This window comes from Notamacropus eugenii, chromosome 3 (genome assembly GCF_028372415.1).
Source record: "Notamacropus eugenii isolate mMacEug1 chromosome 3, mMacEug1.pri_v2, whole genome shotgun sequence".
In the NCBI taxonomy this organism is placed as follows: Eukaryota; Metazoa; Chordata; class Mammalia; order Diprotodontia; family Macropodidae; genus Notamacropus; species Notamacropus eugenii.
The window spans coordinates 420,757,936-420,783,755 of record NC_092874.1 but is presented as its reverse complement, the minus strand read 5'-3'; the positions used below and the strand labels follow the sequence as shown (position 1 = coordinate 420,783,755).

General features: G+C 40.2%; 1 protein-coding gene across 1 annotated transcript in view; it reads left to right on the top strand.

The window, feature by feature from the left end:
- VOPP1 (VOPP1 WW domain binding protein) overlaps nucleotides 1-25,820 on the top strand; it is a 190,851-nt gene that overhangs the window by 102,540 nt on the left and 62,491 nt on the right. The window contains exon 2 of the mRNA XM_072598200.1: nucleotides 4,206-4,264. Within this exon, the coding sequence (XP_072454301.1) occupies nucleotides 4,206-4,264 (59 nt within the window). The remainder of the gene's footprint in view (nucleotides 1-4,205; nucleotides 4,265-25,820) is intronic.

Below are 25,820 nucleotides of genomic sequence, written 5' to 3'. Positions count from 1 at the left end.
TTACCCACAAAGAGCTATTGAGAATTTTCCATGGCCTCTGGGACTTCTGTTTCCTCTCTAATGCTACTGCCTGTCAATTTTTCCCACTCTACATCTTTCTTCCCACTATGACTTCTGCCTGGGGTGACCTAAGCCCTGTCCTGTTACCAGTCTCATTTGGGTCGTACACTTAGGGGTCTGCAGTGGCAGGAAGGGAGATCGGAGGGAAGTACACAGACCTCAGGCTGCTTCTCCCTTGAGATTGTTGCGGTCTCTCTAAGTCTTTAAACTGGTCTGCATGGTACCCCCAGCCCATCTACCGTTTCCTCAGTCTCCATCCATTTTCTTACTCCATTCCACCATCATCCAGAAGCCCTTTCTGGTCCAGCTCCTGTAATCCTATGCCCAGGATGTCCTGAGATTGGTTTTGTCTTGATATGGAGCTGAATCTCATTCAGAGACCCATCATTAAGTATCTGATGTGATTTGATCTTTTCCTTTTCCTGTGGTAATTAATTTAAACAAAAAAAAAAAGGAAAGTCATAATATTTAAGGATTTTCTTTCTTTGCTAGAAGTAGAAACAAATCAAAATAAAACCCTAAGACATCCTTTAATGGAATGCGTCATTTTCAGCAAGAAAGGGAAGACTCAGAACAATTTGCATATAGGGATGATAGGAGGGGATTATAGGATCTTCTATTTAGAGTTATAACTAACCTGAGAGGATATTTAGTCCAACTCTTATCCAGATCTTTCAGATACACAAACTGAGGCTGGGGAAGGTTAAACACTTTGCCACAAATTACACCAGTGGTAAGCAATCAGGAGTGGATTAGAATTCACATTCTTCATTGGTACAGATAATGCTCTTTTCAGGAGCAAGCATTCCATTCCTTAAATCCAATGGCAGAGAAGAAAGAGTAGGACTGAGTAGTTCACAAGTGTGAGAGCTAAGCAAGACATAAGAAATTATTGACCCAACCTTTTCCTTATGAGGAAATAGGGCTTTTCTCTCATTGGGATAGGGAGCTCCAGGGGAGGGACCCCCTTGACCGATGTAGTTCAACTTTTAGTCTTATAGCGTTGCCTGGGACCCTGGCCCAGGATGTGCCACAATTGAGACCCCTGATTTCAGTCCTGTTTGTCTGCTATCCCATGTTGCCTCTTCTAGCTCCCATTTCTCTAGCATGTTGAAGGTTCACAAAGCACATTCTTCACCAAAGCCCCTTGAGGCAAGGAGTACATACACAGTTGCTTACACAGGTGGAATAAAGACTAAGAGTGCTAAGGGTCTTGTTTAGGGTCCCATCACTAGGAAATGTTGGAGTTAGGATTGGAACTGGGGTTTCTGGACCACAACTCTAGGTCTCTTTTTCCCATATTGTGGCATTTAAAAAGTTTGAGAGACATAGTTTCTAAGTAGTTTCTCATTTTATTAATAATACTAGCATTCTATTAATAAGAGAGAACAGTGATACTCTAAAATTCCAAAATATCCCTCTTAGTGGTGGGCTTGCAGTTTATATGCCCTTGAAAGAGTGGCAATCAACTCTGGCTAACAATTAATGAGAAAACGAATGTTATAATGAGATATGGGCTCGTTCTAATGAGGGTTTTGGAGGCATGTGACTTGGATCACCCAAGTCTTGGTCAAAGAGACTCTCAATTTCCATATCATCTGTCTGACAAAAGGGAGAATCCACATTTTCCCAGACTTGTCTGAGTAAACACAATGATTAGGAATTCACCCATTTGCCTAAACTTAGAATTTCTTTTACTGTCTTTAGATCTTAGCTTGGGTAAGTCTTTGCCAGAAATTACCCATACTGGTTGATTTCTAGATGAAGAAGTAGAAGGGGCTGGCAAACCTTGGTCCTATCTGAATTGAATACTTAGTTATTACTATAAGACAAAAATAATAATTTCTTTCCCTATCATGATGCCTTGAACAAGAGACCTTTCTTGTGTTTTGTAAAGTGTGGCAGTATCATTTTCTGAAGAACCATAGGATGTCAGAACTGTAAGGGGCCTTGATGATGAGCCAACCATAGGATCCTAGATCTAGAAGAGACCCTCGAGTTCACCTAGTATGGGACCCCTTTATATTACAAGTGAGGGTGTTGAAGTTCAAGAAGAGCAAATGACTTGCCTGAGATCACATAGGTAATAAGCAAGCAGGGGTAGGATTTAAACCCAGGACTTTTAACTCCAGGGCCAGTGGTCTTTCTTTTTAGTTGCATTAGTACTATGTTAGTTTTGTGTATTTTTGGTAACCTGGAAATAATTGTCAAATTTAAAGCTTGTTCCTCCCACTCCCCCACCACTACCACCTCTCTCCCGCCTTCTTCATCTCCAGTTTGGGAAGGAGACTTGGCTCTAGGACACCAGCAGAAGGAGAGGAGATATCTGGGGATATACTAGGGATAGACCCCATTATCTACAAATTAGATGATAATAAGAACTTATCCCTGATTGTATTAAGCTGAGATGTATACTTTGAAGAGGGTTAACCCACCTCTCGAAGGCTGGGAGACTAAGTGAGGAGACTGATTTCTTTGTTTCATTACCCAGGAACCCAACTAAAATTAAATGAATTGGCAAACATGTCAGCTTTATGGAGACTAATTTGAGTAGGGGCAATGAAAACAGCTGTTCTCTGACTAAGCGAATTGCTGTCTTCTCTTGCCTGAGCAACACTGCCTGAACTGGAGGGTTAGCTGATGGCTTTTTTTTTTCTTCAAATCATTTCTTCATTAATAACATTTCAGTCACTCGCTGCCTGGGAGAGATTCTGAAATGTCTGCAAACCCAAACAGCCACATGTGCTTTCATCATGAAGGAGTATAGTCAGACCTATGCGATGCCAGACAGAGAACATCCTCACATCTCTTTATGTCACCAGGAACAGTCACCTGTTTGGCTCTTTTATAGAGCTGTCCTGGGATGGTAACAAGAGCAGAAGGTCTTGGTTTGAATCCTAGCGTTAAGGGATCTTAGGACAGTCATGGCCTCTGATCCTCAGCTTTCTCATCTGTATGATGGGGATGATTATACCTGCCCTACCTACCTCAGTTTTATTGTGAAGGTCAAATAAAATAACATGTATAAAGTGTCGTACTTGTCCCCTGTGAATGATCTCAGGTCCTTTACTTTTCTCAATCTACGAATCAGAGATAGAATTTAAACTTTGGTCTTTCTGCCTCCAAATAACCACTCTTTTTTTTTTTTTTTAACTATATGATGGTGCCTCTGTTTGGGACTTTTTAAAGAAGTGTGTTTGTACAGATCTCGATTTATTAATTCAACGAATCTCAGAGCTAAAAAGGACTTTAGAGATCATAACGCTAAAACTCCTCTCATTTTACAGATGATAAAACTCAGTCCAAGAGAGAAGGCCTGGTTTGTCCAAGGCCACAGAGCCAGTTAGGGGCAGGGCCCCAACTCTAACCCTTTTCTCCCATGGGGTGCCCTCTAAAGTGCGCTCAGTGCTTTCAAGTGGACGAAGTACTTCTCTCTCAAAGCCCCTGGGAGGGAGATAGTGCAATTGTTATTATGTGCATCCGCATTTATGGAAGAGGAAATTTAAGTTGAGGTTAAATGACTTTCCCATAGTCACACAGCTAAAAAAATAGGAGAGATATGTACATGAATTTGAGGGGAAATAAAAATGTATAAAGGCCAGCTCATTGGTACAATGGATAGAGTGCTGGGCCAGGAGTCCTTTTGAGTTCAAATCTGGCCTCAGAGACTAGCTGTGTGTCCCTGGGCAGGTCCCTTAACACTGTTTGCCTCATTTTCCTCATCTGTAAAATGATCTAGTCCAGTATCTTTGCCAAGAAAGCCCCTAAAATGGGATCCTGAAGAGTCAGATATGACTGAAAAAATGAGTAAACAACAGCAAAATAAATATATAAATACACACGTACGCTATCTTAGCGTCTAAAAGATCTAAAATAACTTTACAAGCTGAGGAGCATAAACTGTATATTCTGTGTAACTTCAGGTTTTCCCCATAAAATCGTCATATCTGATTTATTTTGAGTTGTGAGAGCATGGAGGAGGAAAGTCTGGTAAGCAGTTTTTCAGGGAAAGGAAGACTCAGTTTCTCCACTTCCAATATCTGTTAGCAATACAGAGTTTCTTTTTTATTTTCTTTGGTTAGGGTCTTTGAAGTTGCTTTCTAAGGTAAAAGGTTGATTATATATTTCCCTTCCTCTCTTTCCAGTGTACAGAGGCCAAAAAACATTGCTGGTATTTTGAAGGAATATATCCGACATATTATATGTAAGTACACATTTCTTTCTTTCTGCATGTAAACATCTACATTCATCTTTTCCTCCATGTGTGTATTTAAAGTATATTTTTACTTCTAATAACATGTTTCAAATCTGGGGTGATTGACTTTACAATCCAAGAAACATTTATTATGTCCTACTATGTGCAAGGCATTGTGATAGTGTTGGGGATTTGAAGACCAAAAAAAAAAAAAAAAATCTAGACTTCAAGCAGTTTATCTTCTATTAGGAGGATCTAACATTTGAATATATAAGCACAGCAGAAAATGAGCATAATGGAAATGCATAGTAGAAGATAGGAGAAAGCATGGTAAACTCTGGATTAATTAAATCCAGAATTTTCAATCATTTCTCTTCCTTCAATCCCCTAATCTTCTTGGGAGAAAGATAGGCTGTTAAACTTGATCCACCTGTGTGTCAGGTTGAGAACACACTACTCCTTGGGAAATACATCAGTGGATTAGCTTCCTTACCCTAGGTCTTTGTTGCATTGATCTGACAAGGAAAACTCCCAGCTCCCAGCATCCCATCCGTTGTCTTAATAGGTGGGAGTCCCTAATGGCCTCCCCCACTCCCAGCCTCCCTCCCATGACTTAGGCATGCAGAATCCTGGCAGGTTGCCTCCACAGCTGCAGGAAAACAAAACCATACACTTAAGAAAGAAGGAAAACACAAAAGAATCAGCCAAGGAACATTGACTGTAGTAATTAAGGAGTTGCCAGAACAAAGAAACAGTTGTGAAAAAATATGGAGATAAAATATTTTGATTCTTTGTAGTATACTGAGATTTTTTCTGCACAGTGGGATTTAAACCTGGCTCTCTGGATTTTACACTTATTTCACCTTTCACAATGTCATAGGATCAGAGAGTTGGAAGGCAGCCCAGAGACCATCTAGTTGAACTCCCTTATTTTCAGAGAAGGAAATGGAGACCCAGGAAAGTTAAGGCTCTTACCCAAGGTCACACAGGTAGTGAGTATAAAAAAGAGGCAGGACTAGAATTTCTGGCTCCATACCTCCAAGTGTCAGTGCTCATTCTGTTGTACCAAGTTGCCTCCCTTTCCTCTAGGTCTATGGTGCCAGTGTCAAAGACCTTATGCCTAGTTGGATGATAGGCTTTAGTCCTGCAAGGAATTTTAGGGATCTTCTAGTCAAACCCTCTCATTTGTGTGGATAAGGAATTCATCTGTAAATATTTACTTTTTTCCTTTCACTTTGTGGGTTATCTCCCCATAGTCCTTTGCTGAAAGATGCAGGGAAGGAGAGTCAATTCTTGGATGTATACCTTCAACTCAGTCCATTGAGGACCAAGGAATCTCAGTTCTAGTAGAATCTGAGCTTATGGGGCATCTTGGATCAGTGTAATAAAGCTCTTTCTTGCCTGCTGTTTGAGGGAGTCAGAACTAAAGGTGATGGTGTTGGTGGCATCCTTACTTATGCTCAAGGATGCCATACTTCCTTGAAATCACTAAAATGTAGTTACTATTGTTAGTTACTACTGCTTTACTACTACCATTACTACTACTACTAGTACTTTCTTCTTCTTCTCTTCCTCCTTCTTTTCCTTTCCCCTCCTCTTCTTCCCCTCTTTCTTTTTCTCCTTAGGCTTCTTCTATTCTTTCCTCTTCATCCTTATCATTACTATTATTGGCACTGTCATTAATTGCCAATTCATACTGTGCAGCTAAGTCACACAATGCATGGAGTTGAACTCAGCAAACAGAAACATCTAAGTTCAAATACCGTCTCATGCATTCACTATCTTTGTGACTCTAGGCAAGCTACTTTTAGGAGCTATGTGAAGGCTGAATTGGAGAAAAGAGAGTCTGGAGGTAAGAAGACAAATTAGGAGATTTTATGATCATCTAGGCAAGAGGGATATAAGCTTTAACTGAGGTGCTAGTAGTGTGAGATAGAGGACAAGATTCAAGAGATGTGGTATTAAAATCCATAGACCTTGCCAATTGACTAGATGTGGGAAGGTGAGAAAGAGTCAAAGGTGATCCCAAGGTTTCAAGGCTGGGTATAGTTTTTGCCATAGAAACAGGGAAATCAAGAGGAGGGGCAGGAGGGAGTAGTTAGTAGTAGTAGTAGTAGTAGTAGTAGTAGTAGTAGTAGTAGTAGTAGTAGTAGTAGTAGTGGTAGTAGTAGTAGTGGTAGCAGTAGTAGTGGTAGCAGTAGTAGTAGTAGAGGTAGTAGTAGTAGTAGTAGAGGTAGTAGTAGTAGTGGTAGTAGTGGTAGTAGTAGTAGTGGTAGCAGTAGTAGTGGTAGTAGTAGTAGTGGTAGCAGTAGTAGTAGTAGAGGTAGTAGTAGTAGTGGTAGTAGTAGTAGTAGTAGTAGTAGTAGTAGTAGTAGTAGTAGTAGCAGTAGCTGCAGTTTATATAGTGCCTTAATGCTTGCAAAATGCTTTACAAGTGCTATCTCATTTTATCTTTACAACAGCCCTGTTAGATAGGGAAGATGGTGGACCTAAGTTTTGTGTGTATAGAATATGGGATGTCTGTGAGACAATTAGGTGGATCCACCTAGCAGGCAGTTGGAGATGCTGGACTAGAATTCAGGGTGCAAATTAGGGCTGGGTATAGAGATTTGTGAGTTGTCTCCACATAAGTGATCATTGAACCTATGGGAGCAGATGAGCTCAACAAGGAGGAGGGAACAGTGAGAGAAGAGAATGGAGCCTAGGTTAGAGCCTTGGGGGACACTCAGAATTAGGGAGTGGGAGGAGGTTGATTCTAAAACAGCAAAGGGCACTGAGAAGCAGTCAACCAGGTAGGAGAGAAACCAGAATAGAAAAGTATTACTGAAAGCCAAGGAGAAAATATTGTAGAAGGAAGATTGGCCAAAAAAATTTGACTCCAGAAATTCACTGCCAAGAACATTTAAGTGCTTCCTATGGGTTGAGCACTGGAGAAGCAAAGACAGACAAACTATAGTCTTTTTTCTCAAGGAGCCCACAGTCTAATGAGCTCACAAGCAAACACCTATGGACAAATAAGATCTGTACAAGATAAATTAGAATTTAGCCAGAAGGAAGGCGCTAGGATTAAGGAGGTCTGGGAAAGTTTTCTTGCAGAGGGTGAGACTTTTGCTGAGACTTGAAGGAAGTAGTCAGGAAATCTGGAGACAGAGATGCTGTTTAAAAAAACAACAATGATCACCAAGCAGAGCTTTAAAACCTAACTGGAAATTGGAAGGATGCCCATCAACTGGGGGTTGGTTGAACGAGTTAGGGTGTATAAATGTGATGGAATGCTACTGTGCTATCGGAAATGATGAACTTGATGATCTTGGAAATATGTGGAAAAATTTGCATGAAATAATGAAGAGTGAAAGAAGCAAAACCCAGAGAACATTGTATACAATAATAACAATGTTGTTTTAAGAATGACTTGGAGCAAATAAGTCATTTTGACTGTTGTAAATACCCAAATTAATTATAGAGGATATATGAAGAAAGATTCTATCTGCATCCAGAGAAAGAACTTATAAAAGAAGTATGTATGGAATAATTTTATGTATATGTGCCCATTTGTATTTCATGATCTCTAGGGGAGGGGGAGGGAAGAAAAAAGAAATTTACATGATAACTTTATTATATTTAAAAAGAATAGCAAGTTGTACACCATAGATTTGCACATCATTTTTTATTATGTTACGGAAATGCTTGTTCTATTCTATAAATTAATTTAAAAAAAAACTAACAGGGTTAGATGCACCCCTGTGTCAGAAAAACCAATCTGAGGAAGAGTCATAAATAACTTTTTTTGAACCTGGAACAAGTGCACTGAATGGCATCCTGAGATTAGACCCCTGGAGCAGGGCAGAGTTGAGAGTGCATCTTGCTGAGTAGATACCTGCCTGTTGTGCCTCTACTGCACCCTTCCTGGTCTGCATCCAAAGTGTTTTCCCAACCCCAGGACTGCTTCTGCTTAGCATTAGACTTATCGAAGAAACTGATTCTCTGCTTAGTGATTGTTGAAACTTCTTTTTCAATAGAATTACAAATTCTAAGACTTAGTTTCTCACAGTATAATTTATAACATTTAGAAAGTAAAGATTTTCTAAGGTTTTTTGTCGCTTTGTTCAAATGACCTCCTTTCATTTGCTTTTCTTCTGGGCAAAGTAATGAATTCTCCTTTGGCAAGATGCTGTATTAATTGCACACATTGCTGCTTACAGGGCATTTTCCTGAAAACACATCTATGAGCTGAGTAATGAAAATATTATTTCATTTTTGCTGATTGAGAAACTGAGGCTCTGTGAGCTTCAATAATTGCTCCATGGTTATACAGCTAACAAACACGAGAGCCTGGCCCCAGTCGGGGTACCTGGCTTCTAAGCTTGGTGCTCTTTCTGTTACACCTGGTTGCCTTTCTAGTAAAGAGACTGATGCTTAAATGAAATTCTTTGCCTTTTTTTGTAGATATCATTTTGTGTGGGGAAAATATGTTCTTGTTCCATCTCTGGTAATTGTAACTTACTTTGTCAAAGCATTGGGAGAATAACATCGAAGGCTTCAAACTTGTTTTGTCGGGTTTTGGTTTTTTTGACAAAGACTCTTCGTTTTGAAGTTCAGAATTGCTTTTGATCGCCCAGAGGTCTCACATGATATTCTTTTGCCTTCCTTTGTCTGCATGCGTGTCTCCAAGTCTCATGCCAACATTACAGTTAAATTAAGTCAAACAGATGCCTGTCTTTTGATACTAATGGAGCTTTTCACTCCAACTGCCCAGGGAACCTGATTTTTCCCCCTCACTTGTTCTGAGCTGCTGATGGTTTTTTTCTTGCTTTATACCTAGGTGATCTAGGACAGTGTTTTCCAAACTGTGTTCTCCTCACACACCCTTGTGTTTCACACAGTGTGAATAATCGCTCTTAGGAGCAGGAGTTCTATGAAAAAAATGCCAGCACCAGGGTCAGATTTTCCTCTGAAAATATGAAATGAGAAATTATGTAGCAAAATATTTATTACAAATGCAATTTGGAGTTATGAAAATAGACTTAAAATTGCCACTATTTTGTTGCAAATTTCCCCATTCCATCCCCTCACCTCATCCCAGGGGTGTCCTGTAACCCCAAATTCTCTGGTTCAACGTTCAAGGCCCAACATGTTTCCTGACCAAATTAAAGTGAGAAATACTGAAGCTTCCTTGAATATATTTTCTATTTACTTTTCTGTGTACATTCATAATCCCACTCCCATCTACACCCTCAGTAGAATGCAAGCACCATGAAGCGTCTTTCCTTGTTCCTTTGTATCACTGGCACCTAGCACAGTTATTTCTAGGCCCTTGATAAATATTGGTTAATTTGAATTGAATTGAGTAGTAGAAAGAACACTGAACTGGTTCAGCTTATGGTTTTTCTCCTAAAGAGCCATGCCATCTTGGGGCAATTTGATTACCCTTCTTTCTGGGTCTTAGTTTCCTCCTTTGTATGATGAATGAATTTGACCAGATTGTCTTTCAGGTCACCTCAACCTCTAGGATTCTAAAGCAATTTGTGTAAAATATACCACTATAATTATTTTTTCTAAAGGAACAATCTTTTGAGAGCCTCGCATGAAGACAAGATAGATAGAAAACCAAACAAGAAAAGAAGAAACATTCGCTTTCTCTCCCCCTCCTCTGCTCCAAGAGTCTCCTTTCAAAAGTTCTTAATTAATAAGTGCCATTTTGTGGCTTGGTTCAAGGCACCCTGGATAGCTTCTCTTAGCAACAGTCTGGATTAAAAATAGGTACCCGCTCCTGTGGGCTCTAAGCTCTTCAGGGGAAGGAAAAAAAGTCCCAGTTTCTTCATTTTCATTCTCTCTGCTTGGTTCTCCTTGCATCCTGAAGCTCTCCCACCATTTCCAACACTTCCCTTTTGTCTTCAGGGCCAGGAGCACCCTAAGCAGCAGTAGTGGAAGAGTTATAGAAGTGGAAGGGTTATAGAAGAAGCCTAGGTCATACTTCTGAAATCAAATTCATTTGCTATGAGAAACATCCTGGCCTTGTGACAGCACAAGGCTGCATAAATCAGGAGACAATGTTTTCCTCTTCATTTGCCTGAGCAGGAGAAAAGCGCTCCCGACAAGTGACATTTGACAGAGAACATTGTACATGAATTTTAATATCTGAGAGTTCACTTCCTGCCAAGGTAGCTGGATGATACGATGAGGATTATTTCTATCTTTGAAAACTACTGACAGTTGGCCTTTTTACTCGATCCTGTCCAGATAGGACCAGGCTCAGTAGGCTCCACTTAAGGCATAGGAAAGATCCAGAACCTCCCTTTGGAATTTTCCCTACCTTTCACTTCCATCCTGCTGTCTCCTTAATTATTTTCTGGATCTGTGTTTTGAGGACAGTTGTTGACTATTACTATATTAGAAGTCATATTAATAATGATGTCTGACATTTACACAGTGCTTTGGGGTTGCTAGAGTACAACACATTATTTTATTTAATCATCATAACAACCCAGTGAGGTAGGTAAAGCAAATATTATTGCTCTCTCTTTTGCCTGTGGATTCTACCCAGCTCCTCAGTGCACAGACTAAGCTTCCCCAAGTCTAAGGCACACTTTAGATCTGTTGTCATTCAAAACTACCACTCGTAAGCCCCCACTATTGTCTCTGTATTTATTAATCAGCCAGAGGACATGGTTAATTCAAACTGAAAATACTCAATAAAATAATATATTATGATAATATATGATATATTATATATAATATATTATAATTACATATTATATATTTATTATTATGTCATATAATTATATATAATTATAATATATATGTAATATAGTATAATAATATAATATTTAAAAATAACAAAAGCAAAAAAACAAAAACAAAACACATAAAAATAGTAACCATAAAAAAAGGAAATAAAACCTGGCTACCCTTCCCACAAAATATACATACTATCATTGGAAAGAATAAACACACGTAAGGTGTAGTTGTGGAAAGACACACACATGGAGAATGTAAATAGGAAAAATTTAGGCAGGGCATATGCTGGAGGGATAAGTATACTATCTGTATAATATATAAATTTTACATACATATGTATAAGTAAAATTTATATAATTTATATAAAAATGAAGTCTACTATGTGGATATCACAAATGTGTGAGAAGGAATGCACATAGGGAATATGGACTTCCAGGACTCATGCTGGAGGGGCTTACACATAGGGAGCTTATGAGACTGGGGCATATGAATGGAAAGACAAGTATCAGGGCTGCTCTTCTGTTCCAGGGACATCATTGTCCTGTCCCTATCAAGCCCTCTCTGTGCTGGTCTCATGTAGCCACTTGATATTCAATGTTGCTCTTCTAGTTCCTTTTTGTTGCTGCCAAGTGTGGCTCCCCAAGGCACAGGGCTGGAGAGCTTCCCTCCACAATGAGTTTCTGACCTTAGCTGGAACCTCATCTTGGGTCCTGCTCCTTTCTCATGGGAGGATGAGAGAGTCCTACCCTTACTCTTTCAGCTTAAAGCCCAGAGGCCTTTTGTCAATCAGTCAGTTAGGAGTTATTGAGTGCCTAGTGGGTCCTGGGCACTCAGCTCAGTCCTGAGGATACTAAGAAAGGTAGAGTAGGCCCTAGGTCTCAGAAGCTCACAGCCTTGGAGACAATATCCAAACAGCTGTGGACAAACAAGAGAGGGGATAAGTTGGAGAACATCTCAGAGGGAAGGCACCAACAGGAACGATGACCTTTTTGCTACAACTACTTTAGGAAGAAGCCTAGCATACTTGGACTAGACGTGGTGAGTGGGGAGAAGTTTCAGTAGATTTCTCCCATAAGAAGATTTATCAACTTCTCTGAGTCTTACCTGAAATGGGTGTTTCCATTTCAGAAGGATACTCCTGACCTTAAGCTGTGGTCTTTGGAACATGTATCCAGACCTACTCCAGATAACTATCGGTTTCATGCTTTTCACTCCCTTTTTCTGATCATCAATCAATCAATCAATCAATAAACATTTATTAAGTACGTACTATGTTCCAGGCACAAAAAAGCACTGGGGAATACAAAAAAACATAAAAGACAAAGGACAGTCCCTACCCTCAAATTGCTTACAGTCTAATGGGATTGCTTCTTTGCTGTAGGTTTCTCTCTGACTTAAAGTCCATATAACTCCCTGATTAATTTCTGCAAGCTAATCTGCTCTCAGTCAGTATCCATTTAGAGTCTATTTCTTCTTTTTCTAAAATTTTCAAAAAATTTTTTTATTTTTCATTTATGGAATGAAATCAGTATTTCCATAACATAGTACAGTAAAAAGATGATTGTACATTAAATTGCAAATCTGCTGTGCATAACTTGTTATTCCTTTTCAACATGCAACAAAATTATCATGTAAATTTCTTTTTTTCTTCCCTATCCCCCACTTTCTGCTCTAGAGATGGCTGCCATTAGACATACATACACAGACACACAGACACACATATATATGCTTTTATCAAATTATTTTATACCAACTTTTATTTATCATGTATCTATTATATATGTATATGTGTGTAAATGATACAGAGTGATTTCTGGGTCACCAGTAAATGGAGGAATTGAAAAAGGCCTCTTCTAAGAGCTATCAGTTGAGTTGAGCCTGAGGGATATTAGTGGTTCCAAGAGGTAGCAGTGAGGAGGCAGAACATTCTTGGTATGGAGGGCCTGTGTAAAAGTGGGCCAGTGGGAAATAAAATGTTGTATATGAGTGAGTACAAGTAAGTCGTTCACTTTGGTTGCAAAGTCGAGTGTGTGAGGGAAAGTAATTTTTTCATATAATTGTTTAAATATTATCTCTCCCACTAGACTGTGAGCTCCTTCAGAACAAGAACTGTTTTTTGCCTTTGTACCCCTAACCCTTAGCACAGTGCCTGACATATAGGAGGCACTTAATGTATACTTGTTGACTTGACTTGACCAGCATGAAGAGATGGGCTAGAGCCAAATTGTGAAGACTTTGCATTTTATCTTAGAGGCAATAGGGAGCCATTGAAGGTTCATTAATAGGGACTGACAGGGGTGAGATGTGTGCTTAGAAATATGTATTTGACAGCTGTGTGAAGGAAGGAGTAGAGAAGGTGGGGCTGGCCTGTAGATCAAAGGAGATCAATTTGGAGGCTATTGCAATAATCCAAATAGGAAGTAAATAGGCCTCCCTTCATTTTTGTTGGACATATTGGGCATGTACTGGGTATGTAGCAGACTTGGGTTCTGATGCACTATAAATGCAGGCTTAGCTACCATATCTGTGATATTAACATCTCCTTTAGCTTGTTGCTAGGATATCTCCAAATTCTCCTGAGCTAACTAAGCTTGCTAAGATGAGCTCCCTTCACAGCAGTGCCTGTTCTGACCTTGGAATCCTGCTTGCTGTTAACAGTAATTCTTTTGGGTGCCCCATGGCCAGGGATGTCAGAATATGTACTGTTGGAGCAGGTGGTCTCTTTCACCTCTGCCCATACTGTCTTAAATCATAGAAAGAATGGAACAGAGAAGTATGGTAGGGCTTTAGAGAAGGTCAAGGGGACAGGGGGCTGTGGAGCTTAGAGAAGGTTTTTTGAGAGAGTGTAAAAAATACTTTATACTGGACTTTGAAAAGTAATAAAATGCGGCTAGGCTGAGAGGAGTGAGGAAGGGGGATCACTAACACCAGCTGGCATAACTCCCCGGTGCTCTTGCTCTAAGCTAGTCTGACAGAAGAAAACAAGATCTTAGCTCATTGGGGAAACCAACTGTCAAAACCAGACTACATGAGCTCAGGGAAAACCCAGACCCTCACACAAGATAGAAAACAGAACAGATCTGCATACGGGCGGAGGTTGGGAATATAAAATACTCCAGTGCTGATGTAAAAAGAGGAAAGAGTACCCCATCACGCAGCTGAACCATCCCCTTCCCATGACAACCAGAGGTACGCAAGTTATGATGTTGGTGATTTGACAAGATGTAGGTCAAGTGCCACCTTCTCCAAGAATCTCTCCCTCCCAAACTACCTTGTACTGAACTGCTTTATATGTATTCTTTTTAAATAGGACACATATGCTTATATATGTACTTGCTGTCTTCCCATGAGAATGTAAGCATCTTACATGTAGCAGTTGTTTCATTCTTTCTATTGACATTACTAGCACAGAGCCTGGTACATAGTAGGCACATTAAATGCCCTTTGATAGTTTGCTTCTTCCAGAACAAATGAATACTGAGAAACATGGTCTGATTATCAGGGGAAGCCTTTATAGGACTGTGCAAACCAGATACCTTTGTGACCTCAGTGTTGGATTTCTCCTCTTCCTGTCCACTCATGTGAGTCACTGTCACTCTTACGGAGCATAAGTCTCATCTTGGCATTTCTTGGGGTGGCAGAAATGCTAACACGGAGAGGGCATTACAGGTAGATGTAGTGGTAAAAACAAAAGGAAGGCTGTAGAATGGGCACAACCACTTCAGCAGACAGTGGTTAGCATAGAGGAGAGAAAAGAGATGTGTAGTCTAGGTCCACCTCCTGGAGGACCTGGAAAGCCAGTTTGAGGGGCTGGGATTGGATCAGGATGCCCCCAAAGACTTCTGGGTGAAGGAATGACATGGAGAAGAGTGCTTTAGGAAGATTAACCTCGAATGAGAGCTCAGGCTGGATTGGAAAGCTTGGTGGCTGAAAGGGTACAAGCGGTAAATATGAGGGAGAAAGAAAAAAGAAAAACAAATCACATCATTGTTTGAAATTTGGGATGCTGGGAGAACAGCATTCTCATTAATAGGAATAAGGACGTTGGGAGGGGGAACTAGGTTAAGTTAAGAGATAAATTCGTTTGAAGGGCAAAAACGTGTATCTATGCTAGATGAAATGGATTGAAGTTAGGGGTGATTCTGGCAACTCCAAAAATGGCTGGAGAAAAATGAGACTTTGTGATTTAGCCCTGGGAAATGAATGAGAAGTATAGATTTAAAGCTAGAAGGAATGCCCTGAAATTATCTAGTCCAACCTTTTCATTTTAGAGATGAGGTAAACTGATGCCCAGAGAGATTAAAGAATAAACCACATTCACACAAGTAATAATAATAAACAATAGTATTTCTATAGCACTTTAACAAATTTGGGAGACAAGTACTATTGTAATTCCCATTTTATGGATGAGAAAACTTAGGCAAAGAGAAGGTAAGTTTCTTGTGGAGTTACACACAGTTATTGTATGAGGCAGGATTTGAACTCAGATTTTTCTGACTCCAACTCCAGCACTCAGTCCACTGGGCTACCTAGCTACATCATTTATTAATTGGCAGGATTCAAATCCAGGTCTTCTGACCGCAAATTAAGTGTTCCTTCCACTGCATCATGCTGCCTCCAAGGAGTTAGGAGATCTGGGGTTTTTCTCCAGATGAGCTGCTAGATAGATAGATAGATAGATAGATAGATAGATAGATAGATAGATAGATAGATAGATAGATGGATGGATGTAGCTATGTATCCGTATGTAGATATATATAGATATATGTTACTTGGGCACCTTTAATTTTTCTTTCTATAAGTAGCTAGGTGGTGCGGTGGATAGAGGACTAAGCCTGGAATCAGGAAGAAATTATGACCTCAGACACTTACTAGCTGTGTGACCCTGGGTGAGTCACTTAATCCAGTTTTCTCACTTTTCTCATCTGCAAAATGAGTTTCAAAGAAAGAAATGCAAACCACTCCAGTATCTTTACCAAGAAATGGGGTCACGGAGACTCAGATATGACGGATAAAACAACAGTCTTTCATGGCTTCATTTGTAAAGTGGCAAGGTTGGACTTGGTGACCTCTAAGGTGACTTTAGACCTTAGCTGCTAAGGTTCTGGAGAATCTTCTCTTCTGCTGTTCAGATAATTTGTAGTGCAGGTGAATAAAAGATAAATAGCCACCAGGACTGTGTACAGATGCAGACAAGCATACAAGCAGGAAATGATTTTCATCTCATTGATGGCACAGCTCTCCCTGCCAAGTATGAATCAACTTCCTAATATTTTCTTCTGAAGGGAGGCGTATTCTTCCTTTTGTGGGGCCTGATATTGATTAGATAGTGGAAAAAAGCGGGTGTTAATGGCACAATCCATCAGTGAGATGGATCTAGCCTGGGAACACTCAGGCGGCAGACCATTCACAAGTCCCATTAGGAGATGGCCCTGTGGTTGATAGTATTTGACCTTCTTGGGTACAAACCAAATGCCAAGAAGTGTTTCTTCAGACTGTGACTCTTCATGTTGGTCTGTCTAGGCCAGGGGGGTTTAACCTTTTCTGTGTCATGGACCCCTTTGGCGTTCTGGTAAAATCTATGAATATCTTCTCAGAATTGCCTAAGTTCCTAATAGAAAGAAATCTAAATTTCGGTTAGAGATTAATGAAAATAAAGATGTAATTTTTTTCCATCCAAATTCAAGGACTTCTTGAAATCTATTCATGGATATTGACCCCAGGTTAAGAATCCCTCATCTAGATTATAGAGAGTTGATCTATCCTGTTGGGTAATTCTATGCATTGTTTATTAATATACCCAATTCCCTTCCCTTTGCCTCTATCCCACTTTGAAATTGGAGTAGAGAAAGTGGAAAGGAGGATGCATACACACAATGAATACAAGGTAGTTTGGGGAAAGGAAGGTGCTGGCAGCTGCAGGATCGAGAAATACTGTTCATGTAGCAGGGGGTGCTTGAACTGAATCTTTTTTTTTTTTTTTTTACATTCTACTATATTTTTATTTTGTTAAATATTTCCAGTCACATGTAAATATTTTTAAAATTAATTTTTTAAAATTTTGAGTTCCAAATTCTCTCTCCCTCCCACCCTTCTCTCACCGTTTGACAAGGCAAAGCAGTAGGATAGCAATTTTACATGTGAAATCATACAAAACATATTTTCATATTAGTCATGTTGCAAAGAAAACACACACACACACACACCAAGAAAATTAAAGAAGGTGAAAAAAAAAGAAATTCTTGTGTCCATCAGGAGGGAGGAAAGTAGGGTAAATAGAGAATGAGGCATCTTGGTCAAATCCTGGAGATGGGTGGTAAACACAGAGAAAGGGCAGGCCATTAAGGATTCTTAACAATGATCATTCATTAAATACATAGTCTTCAAGCATCTTATATGTTCAGGGAGTTTTGCTAGGTACTATTTGGACACAAGGGGAAGCTAGGGGGTGCAGTGGCTAGAGCACCAGTGCAGGAATCAGGAGGACCTGAGTGTAAATCTCACCTCAGACACTTGACACTAACTAGCTGTGTGACCTTGGGCAAGTCCCTTAACCCCAATTGCCTCATCCTGGGTCATCTCCAGTCATCCTGATGAATATCTGGTCACTGAATTCAGATGGCTCTGGAGGAGAAGTGAGGCTGGTGACCTTCACAGCCCTCCCTCACTCAAAACAAAGTCGAGTGCAAGTCATGTCATTATTTCTCTGATGGCATGGTCTTCTTCGACAAAGAAGGACGAACACATAATTTGGACAAAAAGAGCCATGGGATGTGGTCCTTGCTATTAGTAGCTTACAACTTGATGTTTATCCAGCAATGGCTATGTACACAGCTCTATGATAGATTACTGTTGTAGGATTCACTTCCAAATACCACCCCTACTCCTCTATGGCTGTTGCCGATCCATGGTGTCATTTACAGTTCTTGTTCCAAAGACTTCCCTTGCTCTGCACTCCTAAAGGTTTAACTTACCCTGGGCTGTTATCTGTGTCTCTGTCTCTCTCTCTCTGTGTTCATTACCACACTCTTAAGTAATTAATGTTGTGAGTAAATTTGGTGCTATTGTCAAAGGCACCAGACTGAGATCCCTGGAGACTGAAATCCCTCTCTTCTCCACCCTCCCTTCTGCAATTAGTAGAACAAGGTGGAGCTTGGGGAATATCAAAGCAAACTCCTTTTATGGCCTTTTTGTTAATGTGCTTGACCTGGAGGGACTAATTGTGATTGGCTTCCATTCAAAGATAACTGAGACATGGTACAGATTCTCAGTTCCTTCACACTGTTGTTTAGAGGACTGAATGTTTGCAAAGCATTCTGCACTTTGAACCAAGAAACACTTATGAATGTGAGCTGTTATACTTTGATAGATCTGTGACCTTAGCAAGGTGGAAATTCCTTACAAGGGTACCATTTGGGGCTCCCCCCCACATCCTCCTGTGTGGTGCTTGTCTGTAAATGACACACTCAACATGCCCTTGGCTTCCCCGCCACCAATCTCTGAACATTCTGTGCTACTGGGGAAGCTCTTGGCTGTTTCTGATCATAGAGTTTCTGGGTCCCTGTTATACTACTTCTTGAGTTCAGTTGGTAATTTGCTCCAATCTATTCATCTGTCCATTGCCCTTGGGGTCCCTGCCATTTTGCTTCTTGGACTTGACACATTGGAGGCACTCTGCCTTCTCTTCCTCTGATTTACTTGTTCCTCCTAGGACCTCAAGCCAGGCCTGACTTTACTCCTCTCCACCCTCATTTCTCTACCTTCCGTCTCTATCACATCCCCTTTTCAACTGCCTTTTCTCTGTTGTCTTCTCTTCCTTGAAGGAAGGAACTGACTTTCTATCCACGTGTATTTGCATCCCAGTGTCTGGCACATAGTAAGAGCTTGATCAGTGCTTCTTTACATGGCTTTACTGTGGTCACATAACAGCACCTAGCACAGTGCTGTGCATGTGGTAGATATTTAATAAATATTTGTTTAATTAAATGGTTTTTTTTTAAAAGATGGGGGTGTAGAGCTGAGAACAACTTGGGTTCATTGAACATATTGGGTAGTTTTCCAAATGCAGTAGACCATTTGTAGCACTTGGTCATGTGATCTTTTCAATCTAGCAATTAGGAAGCAGACATAGTGAGGAGGCTTTCCGAGTGACCATGGGTAGCCAAGGATTCAGACCCTTGCTCCTGGATTGGGAATGGAAGAGGGCAGCGAATTGAACTGATTGGCCAACCTGCCTATGTCAATCTCCACATACATTGACTTTGCTTTCAGTTTTGTTTTCAAAGCATTTTTATATCTATTTTCTCCTTCTATCCTTACAACCATGCCATGAGGTAGCCAGTAGGGCTAGATGGCACTATCCCCATTTGACAGATAAAGAAACTGAGTCATAGAGATTAAGTGATTTGCACAGAGCCAGGACTAGAACCCAAGTAACCTGATGCTTAATTTGCGGTCTTTTCACTTTGTCATTTTTATATTTCTGTGTCCCCCACTATGCTCTCAGTTTGGATTTCTTATAGCCCTCTCCAAACACTGCATTTAGTCCAGTGAGAGACCATTGCTATTTCTCATCTGCCATATCTGCCTTCTTTTCTTGTCTTTATGAGCAGCTGTTTTTGATTCAAAATTCATTTCTTTTCTGATGAATTTCACCTAAAACAAGTCACTCCACTAATATGCATGCACCACTTACACACACGCACTCTCTCCCTCTCTCTCTCTCTGATATACCCAGCTAGTGTTGAGAGTAGGGTGCCCTGGGTTCTGCTCCTAAATCTGACACTAGTTAGTTGTGTGACCTTGTGTTCATAATTTCATTTTTCTGTACCTCAGATTATAAATTTGTCAAAATGGGACAATAATGCCTTTAGGATTATTGAAATAGTAAAATGAGAGAGTAAATATGAAAGCACTTCAGAGATTATAAAGCTAAGTGGTACACTGGATAGAACATTGAGCCTGGAGTCAAGAAGACCTGAATTTGAATCTAGACTCAGATACTTACTAGCTGTGTGACCCTGGTCAAGTCACTTAACCTCTGTTTGCCTCAGTTTCCTTATCTGTAAAATGAGGATAAAAATCATACCTACTTCCTAGGGTTGTTGTGAGGATTAAATGAGATGCCAATTTTAAAGTGTTTTGACACTATATAAATGGCGTTATTTTTGTTGTTGTTAGTAAAGCACTAATATGATGTATTTTAGTAAAAAAAAAAATTTTTTTTTTTTTGCATCACAAGCTCCTCAAGGAAGAAAACTGTAGATTCTGTTTCTTTGGTACCACTCTCTCCATCCCATTCCACTGGGCCTATAATAATGCTGGGCACATTCAGTCTGTAAAAAACCTGATGACGTCTTTCAAAGGTAATACTCAGACTGGCACGTAGTAAATGCTTAACAAATGTAGCTATTAACTGGTTGACTGATCAAAATGCTATCATGAACATCAGTTTTTAAAATACTGTTTGAAATAGGAAAAACATTGCATTCAAATCAATTAGATATTCAAAAGCTTTCAGTGGCTTCCTATTGTCTGGAAGCATTTATTAATTAATTTATTATTTTAAGCTATGTTCCAGAAATGGCGCCAAGCTTTGGCAACAGAAAGACAAAATGAAAACTTTCCTGTCTATGAGAAGTTCATATTTTAACAGAAAAATACTTTTATTTGGACATTCTTGGCCCTACCCAATCTGGCTCCAATCTCTTATTTCTAGCCTCATTGTATACTGCTAGAGATCAAATGAGAAGCTGTAAAGTGTTCAGTGTGGGGCCTACCATATAGTAGGTGTCATATTAAACTCTTATTTCCTTCCCCTCATTCCCCTCTTAGAGGCAGCAAAATAGTATAATGGTTAATGTGTTAAGCTTGGCATCAGGAAAGCCTGAATAATGGTTCAAGTGTTAAGCTTGGCATCTGGAAAATCTGGATTTAAATCCTGACTCAGTTATTTACTTACTGTGTGACCCTGGGCAAGTCACTTTCCTGTTCCTAGCCTGTTTCATCTTCTGTATGATGAAAAGGTTGGCTTCTATGGCCTCTAAGGACCTTTGGGCTCTAAATCTAGAGGTTTGTGGTCTGAATGCCCTCAAATTGACTTCATTTTTCAACCAAACTGGACCGCCCACCTGCCCTGCACTCTCTTTTAACTGTCTCTCATTTCTACATTTCCTCAGGTTTGGCACATGTTCCCTCCCACCCTATCATCGCTTGAGATTTCTACCTTTCTTTAAGGTCTAGCGGCAGGTACTGACTCCATGAAATCTGCTCCTGCCCTCTTAGCTAAAGGTCCCCCTCCTCTTCAAAGGTTCACGGAGTATTGGGGTTTTCTCTTATATTTCATGTTGTATTGAACTTAACTTGGGGATTAGTGATATCTGCTGTATGAGGTGGTGACCTACTTGTGGACAAGAACCGGGTTGTTTTTTTATCTACTTATCACATAGCCTAATACTTTATACGTTGTTGGTTAAGTTGCTTCTTAGTTGTGTCTGACTCTCCATGACCCCATTTGGGATTTTCTTGGCAAAGATACCGGAGTGATTTGCCATTTCCTTCTCTGGCTGATTTTATAGATGAGGAAACTGAAGCAAAAAAGGTTAAGTGACTTGCCCAGGGTCCCACAGCTAGGAAGTGTCTGAGGTCAGATTATAACTCACAAAAATGGGTCTTCCTGACTCCAGACCTAGCACTATATTCATTGGACCACCTAGCTGCGGGGGCCCACCCCTACCCCTCAACACATATACAGTTGATGCTTAGTAAATGTCAAAGTTGTTGGATTGAGCCAAATCACTGAGTCCTATAAGGAATGCTTTTGTATCATCTGGTTGAAGCATCTATATAGTTGAAAGCCCAGGCTTTGGAATCAGGAACACTTGATTTGAAATCCTGCCTCAGATATCATGTGACTGTGAGCAAGTTATTTAAACTCTCCAGGCCTCACTCAGTCCCATCTGTAAAATGGCAATAATAAAAGAGCACCTATCTCACAAGATTATTTTGAGGGTCAAATGAGTTATCATATATAAAGCGCTTAGCCAGCCCAATGAAGCATGATATATATGCTGGCATAGATAATAAATGAGTGATTATAATATATTCAATACTTTAATAATTAATGCCACACTTTGATCATCATTAATTATAATAATGTGATATGGATATAATAATTAATAGTAATAAAGGTCACCAAAAGGATGGATGTGCTTAGTCTTATGTCAAACTGAGAGAAACTGAGGTTGGACCTTTGGGTAGGTGTCAGAAGGGATGGTGACAGAATACTCCTGGATTCTGAAGTTGCTTATATCCAAAGTGGCCAGTCCTGTACCTGTCACCAAGAACCTCCCCCACACCTTCGGGACTGGAGTATCTCATTGACTGCATTAAAGGATTGCTGTGGCAAAGACAAATGGAGCTTGGTGTTTCTGTGGTTCAAAGTGAAAGAATTCAGCATTCAGATCTTTCGGAGTGTTCCCTTTCTCTCATGCATATCCTGCTTCATGGTTCTCTTTAAAGCCATCTGCTGTGGAATTAACATATCTGTCACCCAGTTCCATTTATTAACTTAGGTCACTGCACAGTAACCCCTCAGGGGAATGCTTCCTCTTTGGGGTATTGTAGTATATCTTCTAAGTCCAAAATGGCAAGCGAGAGATGCTCTTTGGTAGCCAGGTGGCACAGTGGATAAAGTGCTGGGCTTGGAAGTAAGAAGACCTGAGTTTGAATTCTACCTCAGACACTAGGATGTTTGACTTTGGGCAAGTCACTTAACCTCTTGGCCTTAGTTTCCTCGTCTGTAAATCAAGGTTAATGAAAGAGTACTTCTCTCAGTCAGTAGATCATAAACACTGAAGTGCTTACTTGTGCCAAGCTCTGCTAAGTGATAGTTACAAAAAGAGGAAAAGATGTTCCTTGCCCCCAAAGGAGCTCATAGTTTAATGGGGGAGGCAACATGCAAACAAATATGTACAAAACAAGTTATATATTAAGAAATAACTAAAAGAGGGAAAGCACTGGAATTAAGAGGGATTGGGAAAGGCTTCCTGTAGAAGATGGGATTCTAGTTGGGATGTAAAGGAAGCCAGGGAGATCAGTAGTTAGAGCAGAAGAGGGAGAGCATTTCAGGTATGGAGGAGAGCAAGAGAAAAGGAACAGAAGAGAGAGATGGAATGTTTTGTTTGTGGAACACCTAGGGATACCGGTGCCACTAGATCAAAGATTACATGGCAGGAAGAAGATGTAAGAAGACTGGAAAGGTAGGAGGGGACCAGGTCATGAAGGGCTGTGGATGCCAAATAGAGCATTTTGTATTTGCTCTGGGAGGCATTAGGGAGTCACTGGAGTTTAGGAGAGTGACATAAGAAGCCCTGCATTTTAGGAAAATCACTTTGAATGGAGACTGGATTGGACTGAGGAGAGACTTGAGGCAGGCAGACCCACCAGCAGGTTATTGCAATATTCCCAGTCTGAGACGATGAGGCCTGCACCAAGGTGGTCTTGGTGTCAGAGCTAAGAGGGCCCAAGAGAGAACCCAGAAAGATACCTATGGATCTGGAAAAGGATCTAGCAAAAAAAGACAGAGAAGTGATCAGAGAGGTAGGAGGAAAACCAGGAGAGAGAAGTAGCCTGAAAACCTAGAGAAAAGAGAGTATCCAGGAGGAGTGACCCACAGTGTCAAAATCTGTAGAGAGTGAGGATTGAGAAAAGGCTGTTGGATTTGGTGACGGAGAGATCATTAGTAACTTGGGTGAGAGCACCTTTGGTGAAACGATAAGGTGTGAGGATGAAATGAGGTAATTTTGCTTTGCAAATCTTAAAGTGATTTATAGATGTCAACTAATAGTTATAATTAGTATTAATATTATTACCAGCAGGATAAATTGATTATCCTGGAATGGTACTAGGCAGACCAGAAAGTTAGAATGTTCCCAGTTTTGGTGCCATCTCTGCTATGAGGCTCAAGGATTGCTGGGAGACTATGGACCTGAGTTCTATCCAGGGCTGCTTCAACTGCTCTCTCCAAGTTTGTGTTTCTTCTGGTCTCTTTCCCGGGATAATTCTTGAATCGAGGCAGAATGTGGTAGAATGTGATCTTACAGCATTCTCGGAAGATATGAAACCACCTGTCCCAATCTGTGTAAGCAGTTTGGGGCCTTGGGAAAGTTTTCACCAAAAAGTGACACAGACCAGAGATGTATAAAGCAGTTGGCTTTAATTATGTTTTAATTCACATAAGGGAAGGTCCATTCTAACATGAGATACATTGGGGTGGGAGCATGAAGGGACTGGAGCAACATGGAAAGCATACAGATATTGAGGGTACCCAACCTTGGGTATGATGATCTTTGTGCCAAAAGTTGCTGAAAATACGATGTAATTTTTTTCCATCCAAAATCTCTGAAATCTATCCATGGATACCTTGGGTTAAGAACCCCTGATATCTCCAATCTATAAAACTAATCATCTCAATCTGCTGTAAAGATGCATGTCTCTCCATTTATCCTACTGCTTTCCTGACATGCCTCCTTCCAGGCATAAACATCAGAACTTGAACATGGTCTTCCTGACTTGAAGGTCAGTATGCCATTATGCCAGTATCTCTAGTATACCATTGTGCCTCTGTCTTAACCTTTAGTAGGCACTTGATAAAATTGAATTGCATTAAAATTTGAACTAGTCCTAATTTTTTTCAGGTTACAAGCTCTCTGTATTTCAATTACATAAACGCCTTGTACCCCACACATCTTAACTGGCAGAATTACAATAGAAAAAAAGAAGTATGCTATGAAATGTCATTCATTGTGAGCTATTATTGTGACTTCATATCTTTGGTTCATTCAGTAGACATCTATTAAGTATATAACCATAGTTAACATTTATATAGAGTTTTAAGATTTATAAAGGAATTTACATATATTATTTCACTTTTCATTGTAGGAAACACTGTGATAAGCACCACAAAAGAGAGTTAAAGTACCCTTCCTGCCCCTTGGCAGTTTGTCATCTAATAAGGAGATAACATGCAAATGCTAGTTAATTATAATTAATTGGACAAGTGTATTAGAGAGTTGCAGAATGCAGTGTGACCTTCTGCATCCCTTTCTTCTTAATTCTGTGCCATGGCAGTGTGGATTCCGAGTGGATAGAAACCTCCCAGATTAGGTAGAACAGATGTCCATCCATCATTTGTGCTCATATTTCTCTAAAATAGAATTGCTTGCAGCTAAGAAAATTGATAGCCCATGCTTTGAGGTTTATCATAAAATTAATGGAAATGATTATTTTCTCCTGAGCACGTTTCCTCCACAAAGGCCCTGCTATGATGCCTCAGTGGTGGGATGGCAGTGACTCTGGGTTTTTGAAGGCTTTGCTCACAAAAGACAAGCTGACAAGTCTTATTAATGTGGGAAGACTTCCCATATTGAGCCAGGGATGGACTCTGTGTTTGTTATCCAAGAACAAGCCTAGTTTATGATAGAAAGGCTCATCAGTAAAAAGTTGGCTGAGGAATATTTCTTCCACAGCAACTCATGACTCCTCTGGAAAAGTTGTGTTCTGTGTCAGGGGAGGGAGCACCTACTCTGTGGAAATCATGACTTTGACACCATCAAAGAGAATGCCTTTCTGTGTGGTTGGCTTTAGAGTAAGGTTAAAAGTCCTGCCTTTGACATGTATTGACTGTAGGACCCTGGGGAAATCATTTAACCATTCAGTAACCCTTAGCCACTTTCTAAAGTCTCTGAATGTACAGCAATTGCTGGTCTTTGCTCAGTGGAGAGATTTTCCTCACCTGGGATTCCTGATGCCAATTAAATCTCAGGGG